Source organism: Mus caroli, unplaced genomic scaffold (genome assembly GCF_978045245.1).
Source record: "Mus caroli unplaced genomic scaffold, Mus_caroli_1 scaffold_12, whole genome shotgun sequence".
Taxonomy (NCBI): Eukaryota; Metazoa; Chordata; class Mammalia; order Rodentia; family Muridae; genus Mus; species Mus caroli.
Window position 1 is genome coordinate 75,352,506 of NW_028227267.1, and position 19,060 is coordinate 75,371,565.

At 44.3% G+C, this 19,060-nt stretch overlaps 1 protein-coding gene across 1 annotated transcript in view; it reads left to right on the plus strand.

The window, feature by feature from the left end:
• Nucleotides 1–19,060, plus strand: part of Vwa8 (von Willebrand factor A domain containing 8) — a 360,138-nt gene that overhangs the window by 263,570 nt on the left and 77,508 nt on the right. The window contains exons 36-37 of the mRNA XM_021181216.3: nt 1,508–1,589; nt 2,781–2,985. Coding sequence (XP_021036875.1) covers nt 1,508–1,589; nt 2,781–2,985 — 287 coding nt within the window. The remainder of the gene's footprint in view (nt 1–1,507; nt 1,590–2,780; nt 2,986–19,060) is intronic.

Genomic DNA, 19,060 nt, shown 5'->3' on the forward strand with positions numbered 1-19,060 from the left:
TCTTTTTAAGCACTTAGCACTATTGCCACAACACTGCCAGGCACCTGTGTGACCACGGAGCCCTTTGCTGCTGCATGAAGTAGCTAAGATCAGTGTGGATTCTTGCTTTCTCCTGATTGGACAGAAGACATAGCCATCTCTGCATTTCCCTCCTCCCCTGTCTGTGGAATTAATTGTGAACAAAAAGAAAGAATGATGTAGTAAAAGATTTTAAAACAAGTAGACATGTTGTTCTTGCAGTGGTCTGAAAGTGGTGTTAGAGTAACTCAGCCTCCTGCTGTGTGCTTTTGAAAATGTCCTTAAGTGACAGAGCAACCTTGTTTAGGTAAGTTAGATAGGCAGTGCTAGCTTCAATAGCTTGTCCTTTTTAGAAAAAACAAGACAAACAACAACAACAAAACAAAACAAAAAAAAACCAAAAAGGTCAATAAATATATATTTGTAGACTAAATATAAATTCACCTCATTTCAGCTGGATTTTAGAATCAGAATCAAAACATTATAAATGGTGTACAGCCTTATCAAAGATTGGCTATATTCCACAGAAGCACAAGGCAGACAGTGTGACTTGTGACAAGCATGTGCTGCTTGCAGATGGTCACCTAGGGACAACTACTTCAGTTGGGTGGGAAAATTACATCTTAACCCTTTTCCTCAGTCCCCTGTCCCCTGGTGCCCCTGCCTCCAGCACTGCCCCCTCCTCCCCTCCTCCCCACACCCACACCTACTAACACCTCGGAATCTCTCACACCTGGCTCCAAATCGACAATCCCCCTTTTCCAAGTCCCCAGAGGTCCACAATGGCTCAGAAAGGAAAAGAAATGGGAAAGGGAGGAATTTTGCTCCCAGCCCCCCACCCACCCACCCACCCCCACCCACCCCCCACCCACCCACCCCTACCCACCCCCCACCCCCCCACCCCCCCACCCCCCGTGCTGTGAGCCGTATCTAGAGTGACCTGCCCCACCCCCACCTACCATGCTAGGTAGCAGGCTGCTGCAAATTTAGTAGGGTCCACACACACCTCACACCTCGGCTGCGTACATAAAGGTGCACTGAGGAGTCTAGACACCCCATTTCAGAAAAACCCATCACCTTGAGTTTTTATGATAATTTGGTTTGTTTGTTTGTTTGCTTGCTTGCTTACTTGCTTGTTTTTTAATCCTTCAACTGCAGAACTAGAACTCCTGTTGTTGTTTGTTTTTGTTTTCTTTTTCTGGTGTTGTTTGTTTATTTTGTGAACCACAATCAATGGATACAGCGTGAATATCCTGGGCATTTCCTTCTAATGATAGAAGGTAGGAACTATAATAAAAATGATGGAAGATAGGAAGATAGATGGTACACATGTAGCTAGACAGACAGACAGACAAAAACCTTTAAAAGCATGTATGTGTTGTGTTTGTGTTATGTGTGTGTTGTGTTTGGTTTTCCCAGAGCCCCACCCTTGGGTCCACCTTGGCCCCTGCACCTTTAACACTTGGCTTGTGTCGCAACTTATTTGCAGATGTTACTCCCCCCCAGACAGCTGGCTACATAGAGGTTACTGATCTCCAAGCAAAGAAACTCCGGTACATCCCTGTCCCCAGGTAATCTCTTTCCTCCATCCTTACTGTCCTATGAAAGCAAGAATGCTCTCCCCGTTCACCTGTTCACCACCAGGTTCACCTCCACAGCCCCCAAGGGCGGAGCTTGTCACCACTCAGTGCTGCTGTTATTGCCCTGCTGTAGCAGCAGAGCCTTTAAAGCAGGGAGATGTGTGATCTAAGCAGACACAGAGCCCCTCCTGTCAGACTCAGCAACAATGCAGATGTGCTCTCAGCCTGCAGTCTCAGCCCTGCAGGCTGTGCCCAGGCTCCTATTTTCCGACAGCTTCATTGCTGGTGACCTTTAGTCAGACATTAAAGCTGTGAAAAATGAAGTCATTAACCTGAGAGGTAGACTTACTTTCACTAATCCCTGTGGCTTCTTAGAATGCCTTAATATGTCCGCTTGGTGGGAGATGGTTTTTAATCATTTAAGGAAAGGTCTTATTCCATCCTGGCTGTCTATTTGTTTAAATACACAATTAGTTCAAGAAGCAAAGCAAAGCCCGGCATGGTGTCCCACACCTTTAATCCCAGCACTCGGGAGGCAGAGGCAGGCAGATTTCTGAGTTCGAGGCCAGCCTGGTCTACAGAGTGAGTTCCAGGACAGCCAGGGCTACACAGAGAAACCCTGTCTCGAAAATGCCCCCCCCCCCCCACACACACACAAAAAGAATCAAAGCAAATAACATCTCATAATGTTTTAAGGTTTTTATTGCTGTGATAAACATTATGGCCAAAACAACTCTTAGGACTCTCAGACCCATGCTATTACTGAGGGGAGTCAGGGCAGGAACTCGGAAGCAGGAGCTAAAGCAGAATTCATGAAGGAGTGCTGCTCACTGACTCGCTCTCCATGGCTTGCTCAGCCTGTGTATATAACCTGGAACCACCTGCCCTGCGGTGGCATCACCTACGGAGGGCTAGCCCCACACACATACACCCTTATCAATCACAAGTCAACAAAACGCCCTACAGACTTGCCTATAGGCAATCTGGTGCAAGCATTTTTCTCAATTAAGGTTTGTCTTCCCAAACACATCTACATTTGTGTCATTTTGTCAAAACCCGACCTAACGACTGTCAGCATTTCTCAAGTATTGTCACTTCCCCATGGTCCCCATAAGCTGTCTGCATCTGTATGCACTGCATTCTGTATGAGCGACTTATTCTTCCTTTGGGCTCCTTTTTCAGCGCAGAGTCTCTCTCGCCATACACCACATGGTTATCTGCTATTTCAGACACAGATGCTCTGCTGGCTGAGTGGGACAAGAGCAGCGTCGTGACTGTTGATATGGGAGGGCGTGTCAGGCTCTGGGAAACTGGACTTGAACGTCTGCAGCAGTCACTCATGGAATGGAGAAACATGATTGGACAAGACAGTGACAAACATGTGCAGGTATCTCTCGAAACTGACCTTTCCTCTCACAAATGAATTTGCTTTCAAATGCTGCCATTAAGGGAACTTCTGGCTTAGCCACTCCAACAGCTGCTTGAATGGCTAAAGTTTATTTTTAGACTCTTAATAGGAAAAACAATCTGTCCATCTTGAGAGTGACAAAGTAAGCCTGTGTCTTAGTCTTCTGCCAATGCTAAGTGCTACCAACGTTAAAACGTACAGATATAAGCAACATGTAGTTTTTAGACATAAACATCTCTGGATTCCCGCATCCTCTCTTCCTGATATCAGCATGGTTGTCGACAGCCATTCCTGCTGCCTAGGAAGGAAATAAGACCTGGGGCTGCCGCGTACAGCAGGCTCCTTTAAGGTCTGGGGCTGGAGACTGGATAAGGTAGGACAGCAACGCAGGCCTCTGGTAGAGTTTGTACCAGCATGTGTCTGCAGGTGGTGCACGCTTGGCAGGTGCCATGAGTAGGTGCAGCTCTGACTGAGAGAGCAGCACAGCCCTCGGAAGGTGAGGAAGCTGCAATGAAACTCATTAATCTTGATGCTGACAAGAACAAGCTGGCGGAACCAGGAGGGCTGCAGGCTTACTTAGACTGAAGCGGAAGTTAGTGGGATATGCTTGCAATTGGTTTTAATCTTCACAAAGAAATCTTTTCTTGTTAAATATCATTGTTATGTAGCAAACAGAAAGGTAGTCTCCAAAACTAGTTAGTTGGATAACTAATTAATTAGTGAACAGAAAGAAGGGTAGGTTGCTGCTACCAGTCTCGTCACTCTGCAAACCTCCACTAGCAAGGGAAGACATTACCCTGCATCATTCCTTCAGTAATAGATTAATAATTACTATTTCATATGATTGTCCTTAAAAGAGGTGTAAGTGTCTTTGTGAGTGGATGATACAGCGTTGTCTTAGAATTTTGGTTTTTTTTTTTAGCTGACAGGAATGTTTTAAAAATCTCAAACCAAAATAGGCTACTGACTTCCAATACTTTTGAAGAGACATAAACATATTAGTTTAATTAAGTTAAGACCAAAGCATTGCCTAAAACAATGTTGGTAAGTCAGTAGCTCTATTGCATCAGCAAGATGGCCCCTGTGCATCCACCGTGCTCAGGGATTTTTATGGAACCTGTTACCCATGGTTCTGTTCAGAACTATTCCAAACGGTAGCATCCCCTCTATTTGAACCAGTTTTCCTTCACTTCTGTTTTCACTGGTGCCTAGCAGTAAATACTATTATTGTGTTTGAACTTCAAGCATGTTCTTTGAATTTCTCATATAATGTGGACCTCAAAGGTCACTTTACCTGTGGTCGGGATGTGAGTGGGTGTGGTGGTGCACACGTGTTATTTGAAGGATGCATGCCTGTAACCCCAGCACTTGCTATGCCTGTAACCCCAGCACTTGCTATGCCTGTAACCCCAGCACTTGCTATGCCTGTAACCCCAGCACTTGCTATGTGAAGGAAGACAATCACAAAGTCAAGAGCTGCCTGGACTACATAATGAGTTCAGGATAATCCAGGCTCCATAGCAGGACCCTGTCTCGTCTCTAAAGTATAAAAGGGAAGGAAAACGGGGCTGGGCGTGGCAGTGCACACCTTTAATCCTGCACCTGGGAGGCAAAGGTAGGCAGAGCTCTGCACTCAAGGCCGGCTTGGTCTACAGGGCAAGTTCCAAGACAGCCAGGGTTACACAGAGAAAAAACAAAAACAAAGGAGAGGAAGGGAGGGAGGGAAGGAGGGAGGGAGGGAAAAAGGAGAGAGAGGAGAGAGAAGGGAAAGAAAAGATTGGTGACCTAAATTAAGCCTCTTATTTCTTTTTCCGAAAGAATCTTTACTTACAATTTTAATAATGGTTCTTGGCGGTTTAAAACACAACCCATCTCTCTGTGCTTTAATCTGCAGCTCTTTCAGTCCCAGGGCTTTTCTGGATATATTGAGAACCTTTGTGTACCCTTTACTAATGGGTACACACAATTGATGTCTTCTTTTCTGCTCTGTCTTGTCTAAGCTGGATGACACTGGTAACTGAAGCTAGATAGTAAGCTATCTAACTTAGAAACGAGCAAAATTATCTCAAGGACAACCAAAATATTATTATATGAACTTCCTCTAAATCAAGTGTTTCTCAGAAATGTATAGCTTCATGTCCCCAGCTCAAAGTTCAGCAAGCAGACATAAGACACACTTAGTAATAAAGCAATACAAATCGGAATTAAGTGGTGTTTTGATGGGGAAACTCCGATGCCAGCACGCTGCTTTTACTCCGTTGTCCCTCGGTCTGTGTGATGGACAGGAAGTGTGCGTACGTGGACCATCAGGCAGAAATACAACTTGAGAGTGTGCATCCTCAGGCTAAGTGGCCACAGTGAATTCTCAACGTAGTCTGCCACTGTTTGTGGCTTTTGGTCAAATCTCTGGGTAAATAATGAGGCAGAATACTAATTGCTCTATTTAGGCCACTCCTGTTGTGATTCACAAGTAGACTGTACAGCCAAATCTAAGAGTCGTTGCCAGTAATAAGAAGTAAGGCTTGTCCTCTACAGATCCCTTCCTCGTCAACCTGCAAGCTGCGTCATCAGTAGACCCTTCACTCAGAAGGGTTCTGCTCCTGGTTTTGGAGCCTGGGAAATCTGTCTTACAGAAGTGGTAGGGAAAGATACCTAGTTCCTGTTGCCCTACTTCTGGATGCCAACAGCTTTCCTCCGACTCTGGTGAAGTGCCCGCATCGCCATCTAGTGGGCATCAGGTATACTACACGTTATTGAAATGAATGCTCACCTTTGTACCCCAGCACTTGGGAAGTCAGCCTTCTGCTTGGGAGATTTCCACAGTCCCTTGTGTGGCTTCTGTTGGGTAGTGGATGCTCCTTTATTTAGGTCAGCAGTGATGGCTTGGAAAACAATCTTTCAAGCCATCTGCTTCATCTTTCCATGATTCTTCTGAGTATAGCAGACTGTCCTCAGACACACAGACAATTAGCTGCACTGTCCTTGCTGTCTTTGCTGCCTCCCGCTGTCAAACAGCATTAGCTTAGAAGACAGACTTGTTTGAGTTTTCGTTAGTAAATTCTCTGCTATATTTTCAAATGATAACACAGGGAGAGCTTACTGAACTCTTTGTATAACTTATGTTCATTAACTTGACACTCTGACAAGAATATGCATTTTTCCTATAGTTAGAACAACTATAACAATAAATTCAAGTATCACTACAACTGGAGTCCTAGACTCAATAGTTATTACTTTTTTTATTTATTTATTATATGTAAGTATTTATTTATTTTTATTTATTATATGTAAGTATTTATATGTAAGTATTTATTTATTATATGTAAGTACACTGTCTTTAGACACACCAGAAGAGGGCGTCAGACCTCATTACAGATGGTTGTGAACCACCATGTGGTTGCTGGGATTTGAACTCAGGACCTTTGGAAGAGCAGTCGGATGCTCTTATCTGCTGAGCCATATCACCAGCCCTAGTTATTACTTTTAAACTATATTTTTAAAACCATAGGCTATTATAAGCCAAAACTCACCTAGTTATATTTCACAATGTTGCTTCATTTTTTTATTGTATTACATTTTTATTCTTCTAAACAATTCTATTAAATATACACCATTTTCCTCAAAAAATCAAATCATCGTGTCTGCAAAGCTATCAATAACTGTTCTCATGAGGAAAGGTTGAAGGATTATAGCTTCAAATGTCACTTTCTAATAACAGCAGGACATTCAGAAAGCAGATCCCATATGGCACTGCTGGAGTCTGGAGAGTGCTCACTTAACCATAAACTTTAAAATGGATGGAATGTCCTGAATCATCACTGCACGGGACTAGAACACACATGCGCAGCAGTCAGGACTGTGCTCAGTACACACGGGAGGCACACACTCAGTGTTGAGACAGCAAGAGATGCCCAGAAAAAAGCACAGAAGAAAGACACTCTGGGACTATGAATACATGTAGTTTATTGTATATAGATAGGTGTGTTTCTGTTGCTGTGATAAAATACCCCGACCAGGGCAACTTATGAAAGAAAGTGTTCAATTGGGCTCATGGTTCTGGAGGGTTAGGGTCCCTGAGAGCAGGAACAGCTGACCACTCACATCTAAGCCACAGTAGGAGGCAGAGAGACACTGGGGGTGGCTGGAAGCTCTTTAAACGGCAAAGCCCAGCCCCAGTGGCACCCTTCCTCCAACGACATCACACCTCCCAATCCTTCCCAAACAGTTCCACCACCTGTGCATGCGCCTGTGTGGAACAGTCTCACTCAGACTCCAATGGATACCTAGTGGTTGGCAGATTTGTTTGTTTGTTTTTAGCAAGGAAAAGCTAATACAAGTTTATCTTCTTTTTTTATCTTATGTCTACTGCTTAAAACAATTTTTAAATTTAAATTTATTTTGATCATGTTTTCCCCTCCCCAAGTTCTTCTAGATCCTTTACCCCCTTGAGTTTTTTTTTCTCAAAACAAACAAAAGCCAGTACAACAACAAAATCCTCCAGTCCAGGAAAACAAAATAAAACACTACCCAAACAGAAAAAACTCACCAAACTGTAAACCAAGTAAAAAGTACATATGTACACACACACGTACACATACACACACACATACACACACACACACACACACACACACACACACAGAGTGGATTCTATCATATGTTGGTCAACTACTCCTCATCATGAGGCCTGAGGCCCTGGAGTGAATGATATACCCAATGTCTCAGAAAAAAACAAAAACAAAAAACAGATTTTCCCTCCAGCAGGTATAAGTGACAGTTCTGTTGTTAATGGTTGGCCATTTCTAGCCATTAGCTCAGTAGTTTTGGAGTTTTAAGAGTTCAGTTGGACAAGAAAGTCTATTTTCAGATATAATTGCTACTCTTATATTTAAACTTAACTTTTTCCCAATATCCAAGCAGTTATCTTGAGATCTTTTAGTGCTATACAGTGCTCTGTTCAGTTTTCAAAGAAGGCATGGGCCACTTATTCTTTGTTCTTTGCTTTGGCTAATAACTCTGGAGACAGGCTGCTTCCGTGTGCCACTGTTACAGAATGCTTCAAGCCCTGTGTGATTGTTGTTGTGAAATGTAAATCGGCAATGGCAGGAGCTGGGGAGTTCTGGGCAGCCAGTGCTGAAGTGCTGAGGCATCCCCTGAACAATCAATCCTGCCACTCAAAAGGCTTAGTATAAAAGAAAGTTTATTGTCAGGGAAAAAGTGGGGATCGGGGACCTGGAAATGGGTAGAGGCAGAGAAGGGACAGAGAAGGGCAGAAATTGAGAAACAAGGGGAACAGAGACAGAGAGAGGGGGGGGGGAGAGGGAGAGGGAGAGGGAGAGGGAGAGGGAGAGGGAGAGAGAGAGAGAGAGAGAGAGAGAGAGAGAGAGAGAGAGAGAGGCAGGCAGAGGGGGCTGGGGTAGCAGGCAGTCCTGTTATGGGCACCTGGTTCACACCTGGCAGGCAGTGACACAAGCTGTTGCTAGATCACTGTTGGGAGGAACCCAGCAGAATTGTCTGCAAGCCAACACTTGTTACACACGTGCTGTCTGTGGGAATCTCCTTTTCCCAGAAAAGCAATGCCTTCCACAGTCTTTTGCAATTTCCTGCTGTATCTCTATTCATATACAAGAACACCTGGCTTTTACTGTTTGCCTACACGATGACCCTTGGGCTATGCCTATAATCATTTTTCTATTGTTTATTCCTGCTAGAGAAATCCATAGGAGTAACTTTTGGCTCTGTAAGATTCTCAGGAGTACCTACTAAGAATGTAAGCTCTCCTGGCAGGTGTTCCTAGGATCTGCTGATAAGGCGGCTGTCCTGGCCACTGCGGACAGGGGGTGCTAATGATGTATGCCAAGTTCTGTGGTGTAAACCTGTCCTCCCTACTGATTTCCAGCTACCAGAGGTTAATGGTCTATTTACAAAATTCTGGAATATTATGTATGCAGTGATCTCTCACAGGCAGGTAGGGTTTGGTTCCCATGCGCCATTAGCTGAACTATCTTTATACCTACCCAATCCTTTGAAAACTGTGATGGTTTCTAAAATAAAGGAAGACTGTACTGTGTTGTGGCTAGCCCTGGGGCTAATTATATTTGATGTTAATTCCGTTCTCTAGTGAGTGCTTGTGAACAAGGAATGAGTCAGCACTCAGGTGTTTTCCTGTAAACCTGCTTCCCACCTTAATTTGTAAAATAAAGGAGAGCTGATGCTTGGGCAGATAAAAGGGAAGGTGGAGCAGAAGGTGAGGAGAGAGAAGGAGGTTTGAGAGAAAGGCAGTGCAGAGGAGGAGGAAGAAGAAGCAAAGCAGAGCAGAAGCACATGGCCTGGAGAAACCACAAGCTCTAAGGGGTCTCATAAGATGGGAAAGATGGTAGTGCAGCGGTAGATCTGCCCAATCTAGGCACACAGCATGTATTCATATTAACTGAGTTGTGTTGTCATTGCCAGGGCATATTTGGGTTGGAGATTGACTGCTCTCTCTGGGAAATATAGAAACCACGGTTGTCTCAACTACAGATAGCAATGTCTTTTAGAAAAATAAAAAAAAACAACAACAACAAAAAACAAAGCAAAGCAAAACAGAGAAACAAAGAAAACCCTTTTTCCCTGTCCAGTGCTGGATTGAGCACAGAGCCTCACACATCCCAGGCAGATGCTCTCAATCCCATCCCCAGCCTAGTCATACCCCGGGAGCAACATCTGAGGTTGAGCAAAGAATTAGAAGTCAGTCTGCCTCCCAGTGACGCTCCTGTAAGGGGACTGCCTGTCTTACATGCATTGCAGTTCAGAAACAGTCACTAGTCAAGTTGTCCACCCCTCCAAGGATTCCAGTCCATCACAGCATCAGAACAATCACATCTCATACAGTGAAAACAACAACCACTGCCCTAAGAAGAATCGGGAAGCTGATGATCCTTGGAGGCTATGAGTTTTCAGTTATACCTTGGGTGTATCCACTGAGAGAGGCAGCCCTAGGGACTGAGCCCTATATCCAGTGAAAGAGCCATATAAACTGTGCATATCCACTGAGAGAGATGGTCCTATACACTGTGCATATCCACTGAGAGAAATGGCCCTATAAACTGAAAATTGTACCTGTAAGAATTCTAAACAAGTATCAAAAATAGAAATCCTGTCTTGCCTCCAGACTCTGGAAAAAGCCTAAGGCAGTCTTCAGCATCTCCTGTTCACACCATCATCAGCATCTCCTCTTCACACCATCATCAGAATCTCCTGTTCACACCATCATCAGTACCATCTCAGTTCCCTTCTCTCCTGCCGAGCCTTAAGATGGTTGTATTCCCACTGTCGTATTAGTTAGATCGGGAAATAAGGGAACAATATTAGCAATGTTTATTAAATGTGGGAACTATATTAGCAATGTTTATTAAATGTGTAAGGAAGCAGATTTAAAACATGCCCATGATGTATTAAGGTGTCACAGAGGCTGACAGTCCATGCTCTAGAAGTGTTATGACTCTGAGCAGTTTTAATATGCATTTAATGTGGGCAATACATCACAGTGGCTATAGAAATAAACTTTCTTACCATTACCTTTCTAATAAAACTATGATTTATTTTTACCGGTAAGCAGTATAGCCTATTTTTTTAAGAGTCAAACTGACTTCAGGTCTGGGTCTCGAGTTGTATGTGATCTTTGGCAAATTCCTTATGCTTTTGAGATTTCACTTCCTGGTGACCTGCTGATATTGCTGTTTATACATGGCAGAGTTCTTGTGAGAATGAAATACTTTCCCCCTGACACAGAGTGTAGGTGCTCAGGAAATAATAAGATTTAGAGACTTAGAATGTAAGAAATATTGGACTACAGAGTTGTTTAATGTTTATGTGGAGACAAAGCCACTGTAAAATGAAATGCTATTACCCAGATACCCACTAGTGAACCAGAACCCAGTGGGCTGTGTAAGTCATCGTCTGCCCTGGTATTCAGGCCAAGCTTTGTTTATAATCTTGCTTAGAAAATGTTTTCTCAGACCCAAAAACGGAATTGAAAAAATAATCTTTGCTTAAGCCTGTCAGCTTGAAGAAGAGCAGACGATCAGCGACAGGACCATGGTCAGTAGAGGGCTGTGCTTGTTTAGTTATTCAGTCGACAAGCTAGAGCAAGACTGAAGTGCACTGCAAAGTACACAGCAGCAGTGGCGGAGGCAGTGGCATGCCTGAGGCCAAGGGCAAGGGCGAGGGAGTTGGATTCAGAGCTGTGCTGTTTTAACACACACGCACACACATACACACACACACACACACACACCTTTAATTTACCATTTGTCAGCTCTAGGACTTGAAGGCTGAAGTTTGGCCCATGTCTGACACTAAAATCTAGCGGCCCAGTTGTGTGGCTCTCCTCCATCTGATATCCCCAGCAGCTAGCTCTCTGCTACCTTACAGGAGCTGGAGTGGTCAGAGACTAGCACAGCCTGGGCTGGGAAGACTAGAGAATCCACCGTCCCCTGGGCTCCTTAAATAATGTGGCTACCAAGCTTACTTTCTGCAGACATGAAACCAGGGAAACCCTCGCTGACAGTTGGCAGGACTGAGTTGTGATGCAAAGATCTAGAAACCCCTCCAGATCACTATGAAAAACTCACAGATCTGCAAGCGCTACCTTTATACAGTGCCCCGGCCCCTCCTGCCTTACCCTTAAATAATCAATGGATCCCCTCTTACCCAAAAGCTGGGTGATAAACACATAAAGCAAAGAAAGATGAACTTTGAAGAAAGGGCCTGGGTGTTGGAGACAGTAGGGACACATGTTATAAGGTAAAATCAGGGAAATAACCCCTCAGATTAGAAAGGCAAGAAAAACTCTATGATGAGACAAAACTATATCCCTAATTAACTTAGGAATTTTCAAAACATGAGCTATACCTCTTGGGGGGTGGGGGGAAATCTGTAGGTAGAAATAAAAATTCAGTGGAAGGGAAGAGACAGACGTTAAACATCCTAGAACCAGCACACATATGCACACTGCACACGCTTGAAATAACAAAGAGAAAGCCAGGCATGGTGGTGCTCCTTTAATCCCAGCACTCAGAAGGCAGAAGTAGGCCTGTCTCTGAGTTTGAGGACAGCCAGATCAAAAAGAAAAACAGGGTTGGGGGAGGGGGGGGGGGAAGAAAAGAGAAGAAAAAAGGAAAAGAAAAAAAAAAGGTCTTTTTTTAAGACAGGGTTTCTCTGTCCTGGAACTCAGTCTATAGATCCGGCTAGTCTTGAACTCACAGAGGCCTGCCTCTGCCTCCTGAGTGCCAGGATTAAAGGCATGCGCCACCACCACCTGGCCAAATTTTTTGTTCTAATACAAATTTCAGAAACAGAAAATGAAAGAGTAGAAAATCATACCAAAATGTAACTTAAGGAAATTAGCAGGTGTTCAGAATAACAAACAGAAAACACAAATTCACATATTATCTTCCTAAAAGTTTAGAAACCCCCGTGGCTAATGGAACTCCTGACAGTTTGTGAATCAAGGGGAGTGGAGATCAGGTTACATACTTTTTAAAACGTGACAGGAATGCTAATGGCATTGGGTCATAAAGGGGGAAAGTAGTCCCAGTCCACAATTTAATAGCCGGCCACACTCAGAGTCAAGCAAAGCGGCAGGCTGACTAGATACCTGCAGATGCTCAGACTGCAGAGCATGCGTTTTCAGGAATTACTGTGTGGTGTGTTCTCACCAAAAGGACAGAGTGGACAAAATATGGCTAATGCTGGGAATGACGGGGAAGGAGTGTTTCAAAATTGGCTTGGTGTCGGAGAGCAGCAACAGCTAATCCAAGAGGAAGTGAGAGAGTGAAGAAGGAGCAGGAGAGGAGGGAGGTGAGGAGCGGGAAGAGGCAGGGGAGGACTACGAAGTGTGGACACAGGCTGCCGACATGATGAGCGGTCCTGCTGGAGGGGCTCTGGATTCCTAGTGCTAATACATCACATGGAGGTGAGAAACAATGACTGGTCAGCAGAATATTGGTTATGAGAATAGAGAAACTGCAGTACAGAACAGTATAGTACAACATAGCAACACAGTTTAAAATGAAAGATGCTGTGAGAATGTGAAGAAAGGGCTGGCAAGATGGCTCACCCAGTAAAGAAGGCACTTCCACACACACACATACACACATACACAGACACCCACACCCACACACATATACTCATGTACACACTCACACACACTCCACACCCCCACACACATACATATGCACATGCACACACATACACACACATGCACACTCACACACACACAGTTTCTAAGCAACTCCTCTTGAGAATGAACCACTGAGGTAAGAGTTTAGCAAGACTAGTGTGTCATGTATGGTGAACACCGCAAAGCACTAATGAAGGAGATGGAAACCAAGTACAGGACAAGGCAGACCAAGCTCACCGGTCAGATTTGATATGACAAAGACTCTCATCTCAAGACTGACCTATAGATTTAATGCAGCTCTAAGCAGTTTTCCAGCAGGACTTTTTTCTAGCAGCTGAGTACAAGTCAATTCTAAAATGTTTATGTTAAGGCGAGGAATTAACATAGCCCAAATAATCATTTTCAAGATGAATCAGGCTGGGAAATCCTGTTACCCAGCTTTAGGGTTCACTGCAGTGTTGGCAAAAGGATGAAAGAACAAATCAATGGGACAGAATAGAAAGTCCAGAAATAGACCAGAGACATAACACCAATTAGTAGCCAGCTGCCAAAGCACTCTAACGGAGGAAAGAGGGTCACCAAGAGTGAGGAACAACTGGACGGCCCTATACAGACAACAACAACTGTTCTCAAAGAGTAGGGGGCTGGAGAGATGTCTCAGCAGTTAGCACGTGTGCTGCTCTTGCGGAAGACTGGAGTTCAGTTGCAGCAGCCACATCAAGCAGGTCACAAATGCCTGCAAATCCAGCTTTAGGGGGCCTGATACCATCTCTGGCCTCTGCAGGTCCTATAACTCACACACTCAGATACACACATAATTCATAATTTAAAATGAGTAATAAAATAAGATCTTTGGGGCTGGAGAGATGGCTGTGTGATTAAGAGCACTTACTACTCTCACAGAGGATTGTGGTTTGGGTCTCCGTACCCACATGATGAGTCACAACAACACATAGTTCCAGTTCCAGGAAGGTCACTTCTGGTCTCTGCAGGCAACAGGCACGTATGTGCTACACATATGTACATTCAAGCAAACACTCATATACATAAAATAAAAAAATAAAAAATTTTTGAAACACATTTTAAAATATGGAAATAAAATTAATTAATAACTGCTGCAGAGTGCCCTAGCATTCGTTATTATTTGAAGAGTGTGAAGCTAACTAAGAATTATCCTAATACTGGGCTGCCAACAAGGCACAGTGGGTAAAGTCCCTTCCTGCCACGCCTGACCACCTGAGTTCCAACCCTGTACCTACATGTTTGAAGGAGAGAACCAACTCCCACTAATTAATCTCTGACAGCCACACAAGGATGCTCACTGTGGTCTGTGTGAGCACGCACACGCACACACACACACACACACACACACACACCCATAATTTAAAAGTATATTCTAACACTCTTACATTTTTAAAAAGCAATTTTGTTAAGGAGGTTTATTACAGCTTCGGGGTTTTGGTTTGTTTGGGTTTTTTGTTGTTGTTGTTGTTGTTGTTGTTTAAATGTATATGGGCACACTGTCGCTGTCTTCAGACACCAGACGAGGGCACTGGATCCTATTACAGATGGTTGTGAGCCACTATGTAGTTGCTGAGAATTGAACTCAGGACCTCTAGAACAGTCAGTGTCCTTAACCACTGAGCCATCTCTCCAGCCCCAACAACTTCATCTTTCCATATCAGTTTGGGAGTAAGAAATCCAAGTGTTTCATTCACAGACGTGAGAAGTTGAGGCTCACCAAGATTAAGGAACTAGCTTAAGGTGATATAGCTTGGTTTTCTTTGAATTCTTTTTTTTTTTTGGTTTTTTGTTTTTTTTTTTTTTTGGTTTTTCGAGACAGGGTTTCTCTGTATAGCCCTGGCTGTCCTGGAACTCACTCTGTAGACCAGGCTGGCCTAGAACTCAGAAATCCGCCTGCCTCTGCCTCCCAAGTGCTGGGATTAAAGGTGTGCGCCACCACCACCCAGCTTCTTTGAATTCTTAATCCACCCAGCTGCATGGTCCATGAACATTAACAGTGCTCAGTGTTCAGTCAACTATCCTAGAGGTCCATACTGCCACCCCAAAACTACTAAAACCCCAAAGTACCAGCGATTTCGAAACCTGGCACCGGTCTCTGTTTGAGCCTGTTAGGTCACAGGAGTGAATGTTTCTAAGGAGCCAAGTGACTATCCAGCCATCCTCAGCATCTTCAGCAAGGGTACTTTGAGATGCTCCTCAGTGTTGGCAACAGCAAACAGGAGTCTCACGAGCTTTACAGTGTTCCTTAACTTCTGAATGGCCTTTCCCTTAGTAAATACAACACTGCAGCATGGCTACATTGTGCATGGAACAGAGCAGTAAGTCTGCAGTAGGCTTTCAGAAGAGCAGGCGGCCTGTTAACAGGAAAGGCTAGCAGGAAATACCAGTGCCACAGGGGTGATGTGGTTGGGTACCACGTGTCACCTCTAGACCACTCTAAAAAGTCAAGTGATTGCTGGGAATGAATGATTGACTGACAGGAGGGCCCTCCTCATTGTAATAAACAGCTCATTTTTCCCCCTTGAAGATGTACTTGAATCACATTGGAATGAGTGAGGGGAAATGGAGTCTCTTGGATTAAATATAATTGTCAACTCCACAAGTAAGTATAGCTGTGGGAAAGCTAAACCCCAAATTTCTCCCTTTCTCATTATTTTTAGAAGGTGTTTCCAGTATAGGTATAGACTGTCAGGTTAACAGAGTCCAAAGATTTTGGAGATCAAAATAGAGGACCCCAGTCCCCTTGATGGCGCACTGATGGTGGTAGATTTGTTGTAAATATCTTGCTAGCCCAAGAAGCATCTGTCTTGTCTTATATCCTTGTAAATTTATTCAAATTTCAGATACATTATCTTAGGAAAGCATTTTTAGAATTCACCGATTTGAACTTATTTTGAATTTTGACAAACAGCTTTGCTGCTCTTAGTGTGATCTAGTTATTTATGCAAGGGTCAGAACCCTTTCACTAGTGACAGCAGATAAACACTGAATAGATACATCAGCATTCTATTGGATGGACCAAGGGGTATCTCCCCTGAAGCAGATAGAGTAAGCAAAGGAAACACCCTGGGAGTCACCTGAAGTGTCTGTATTTTACCTAGTACTATTCTGGCATCTGTGGGTTTTTTGAAGGAAGAGGATTCTATGGTGGTCATGACATGACAGTTTCTTTCTTTCCACCATCTGGATTCTAAGACTCAAACTCAGGTTGTCAGGATTGGCCACAAGCTCCCTTATTAGTAAGCCAGCTCACCAGCCCATCGCCACCCTCTTCTGTGCTCCCGCCCAGGACTGCTAGAGAAGAGCTAGTCTTTCTCTGCCCTGCTGGCAATAAGTCATGAGGGCACCACAGTGTCAGATTGGCTTATAGGATCCTTACAGCCTTGATTCTGGGCAGTGGTCTCTATTCCTTGACTTAAGAACTACTACAAGGGCTGGTGAGATGGCTCAGTGGGTAAGAGCACCCGACTGCTATTCCAAAGGTCCAGAGTTCAAATCCCAGCAACCACATGGTGGCTAACAACCATCCGTAACGAGATCTGGCGCCCTCTTCTGGAGTGTCTGAAGACAGCTACAGTGTACTTAAATATAATAAATAAATAAATCTTTAAAAAAAAAAAAAAAAAAAAAAAGAACTACTACAAAAGCGTGTTCTCCTGTTCACGTACGTATAGATGATTAACATAGCCTACCAGTCCAACTGTCTTAATACATAGCCTTGGAACAGGGGATACTCAAAAAACAAACAAAACCCAGAATCAAGACTGGCTGGCTTTTCTGGCATTGGAGTCCAGTATTGAGGTGCCGGCAGGATTTGTGTATGAAGTGGTCCCCGTGCCTCCCCAACCCCAGGGGTCATGTGTTGGCCACCTTTCCTTGGTGGGTCCAGTCACTACAAGCCAGCTGCTCTGTGAGAGACCTGCCTTCATCACTGGTAGAAACTTGTAGAGACAGAGCCTCCTTGGAAGAAGCAGGTTGGTAGGTATTAGGTATTAGGGGGTACCTTCCTGTGGGCCCCCTCGCATCTCTCCTTGCTTCCTAGTTTCCCCCATGTGTGCATCTCTGCTCCATCTCACCCCTCAGCCATGATGTTCTGCCTCACCACATCCCAAGCAGCTGAGCAAGCCAAGCATGGATGAAACTTGTAGAGGTGTGAGCTAAATAAGTCCTCCTGTAAATTCTTCCCCTCAGCTGTTCACTCAGTGATGAAAACTCTGGCTAACCCAGAGTTCAAGATGGCGCCTTGACCTCCATGTGGAAGAGACACTGAAGAGAGTGACAGTTACCCTTTCTTAGCAGTGTGCATTCCTCATTCCTTCCCAGGACCCTTAGGGCCAACCACCCCTCACTTTTTAATCCTGTGGTACAGTTAGGTTGCCACCTGAGCTTTAGAGGAGCAGGATTTAAATCATAACAAGACTAGACCTGACCAGGGTTAAACAGATTGCCTAGGCATGGTTTCATGAGAGAGAGCCTCTGGTGAAGTTACCAGAGGGAAAGCGGAAGTGTGGGCCCGAGGGAGGTTTCCCCACTCCTGCTCACCCCCAAGCAGGCTACCCCACGCTTCCCTGAGTTCTAGAGCCAGTGGCTGAGCCATCATTGCTCTTTGCTTCCACCAAAAATACTGCTAAGGGTGATGGGTGAGGGACCCCAGGGGGAGGAGTGACACCCTGAGCTGCAGGACAGAGCAGAAGCCTGACCGCACCACCCACCCCACAGAGCCTGGCCTCTCACTCAGAAGAGCTGTCTTTTTCCAAATTGTCCTGTTCCCATGATTCCCTTTGATTTGTAAAGTATGGTCTTATATCAGCAATGCTGGAATACTCATGAAATAACTGTGGCATTTAAAAAGTGAGTCAATTTGTAATTGTTGTCATATATATATATATATATATATATATATATATATATATATATATATATACAGTGAAAACTCTTAAGTACAACTTCAATGAAAATGGCATAATAGTAAGTAGCTCCTGGCAGCCCTAAACAACAGTTTATGCCATAGCTCCAAATGCATTTATATGTGAATAGCTCCAAACCATATATGTAGGTTCAGTGGCAAAGCACCAACCTGGGATGTACAGAGTCCTCCCTTCAGTCCTCAACACTCTCTCTCTCTCTCTCTCTCTCTCTCACACACACACACACACATACACACACACACACACACACCACAAAAGACCCCAAATTACATATTTATCAGCATAAAACAGCTTTTCTTGGAAAAGATGGCTTCCTGCCATGTTTCCAGTCTGCAGTCTAACAGCCTAACTGCTGGACTCTCATCCTTAGCATTCTACTGGTTGGCCCTCCCACCCTGTGTTTCTCGTTTATTTATAACCATACAACAGTGTCATCAGATCTGGCTTCAGGAAGTTCAACAAACCACAGTTTCCTAAGATGATGATGGCAATCCAAGCTGTGCCATTGGCAGGTTGTCATGCATTGAATTATAGACGAACAATAGGTGTGTGACACCTTTGAAAGTCATTTAGCCAGCTGCTCCTGGTGGAGCACTTCCTGGGAACCCACCGTCAGAACCTTCTATAGGGAACATAGTCCATGTAGCTGCTAATCACGAAATCGAAGCAAGGAGCCTGGTGGTGCCAAACAGTATGTAGTTAGTTCCGTGTTACATGAAGGCCTGTGAGGCCTGTGCCATGCTCTTGCTTACAATACTGGGATTTCAGGTAGATAAGCCCAGGGCCTGTTTGTGAGGCCTGTGCCATGCTCTTGCTTACAGTACTGGAATCTCAGGTAGATAAGCCCAGGGCCTGTTTGTGAGGCCTGTGCCATGCTCTTGCTTACAGTACTGGGATCTCAGGTAGATAAGCCCAGGGCCTGTTTGTGAGGCCTGTG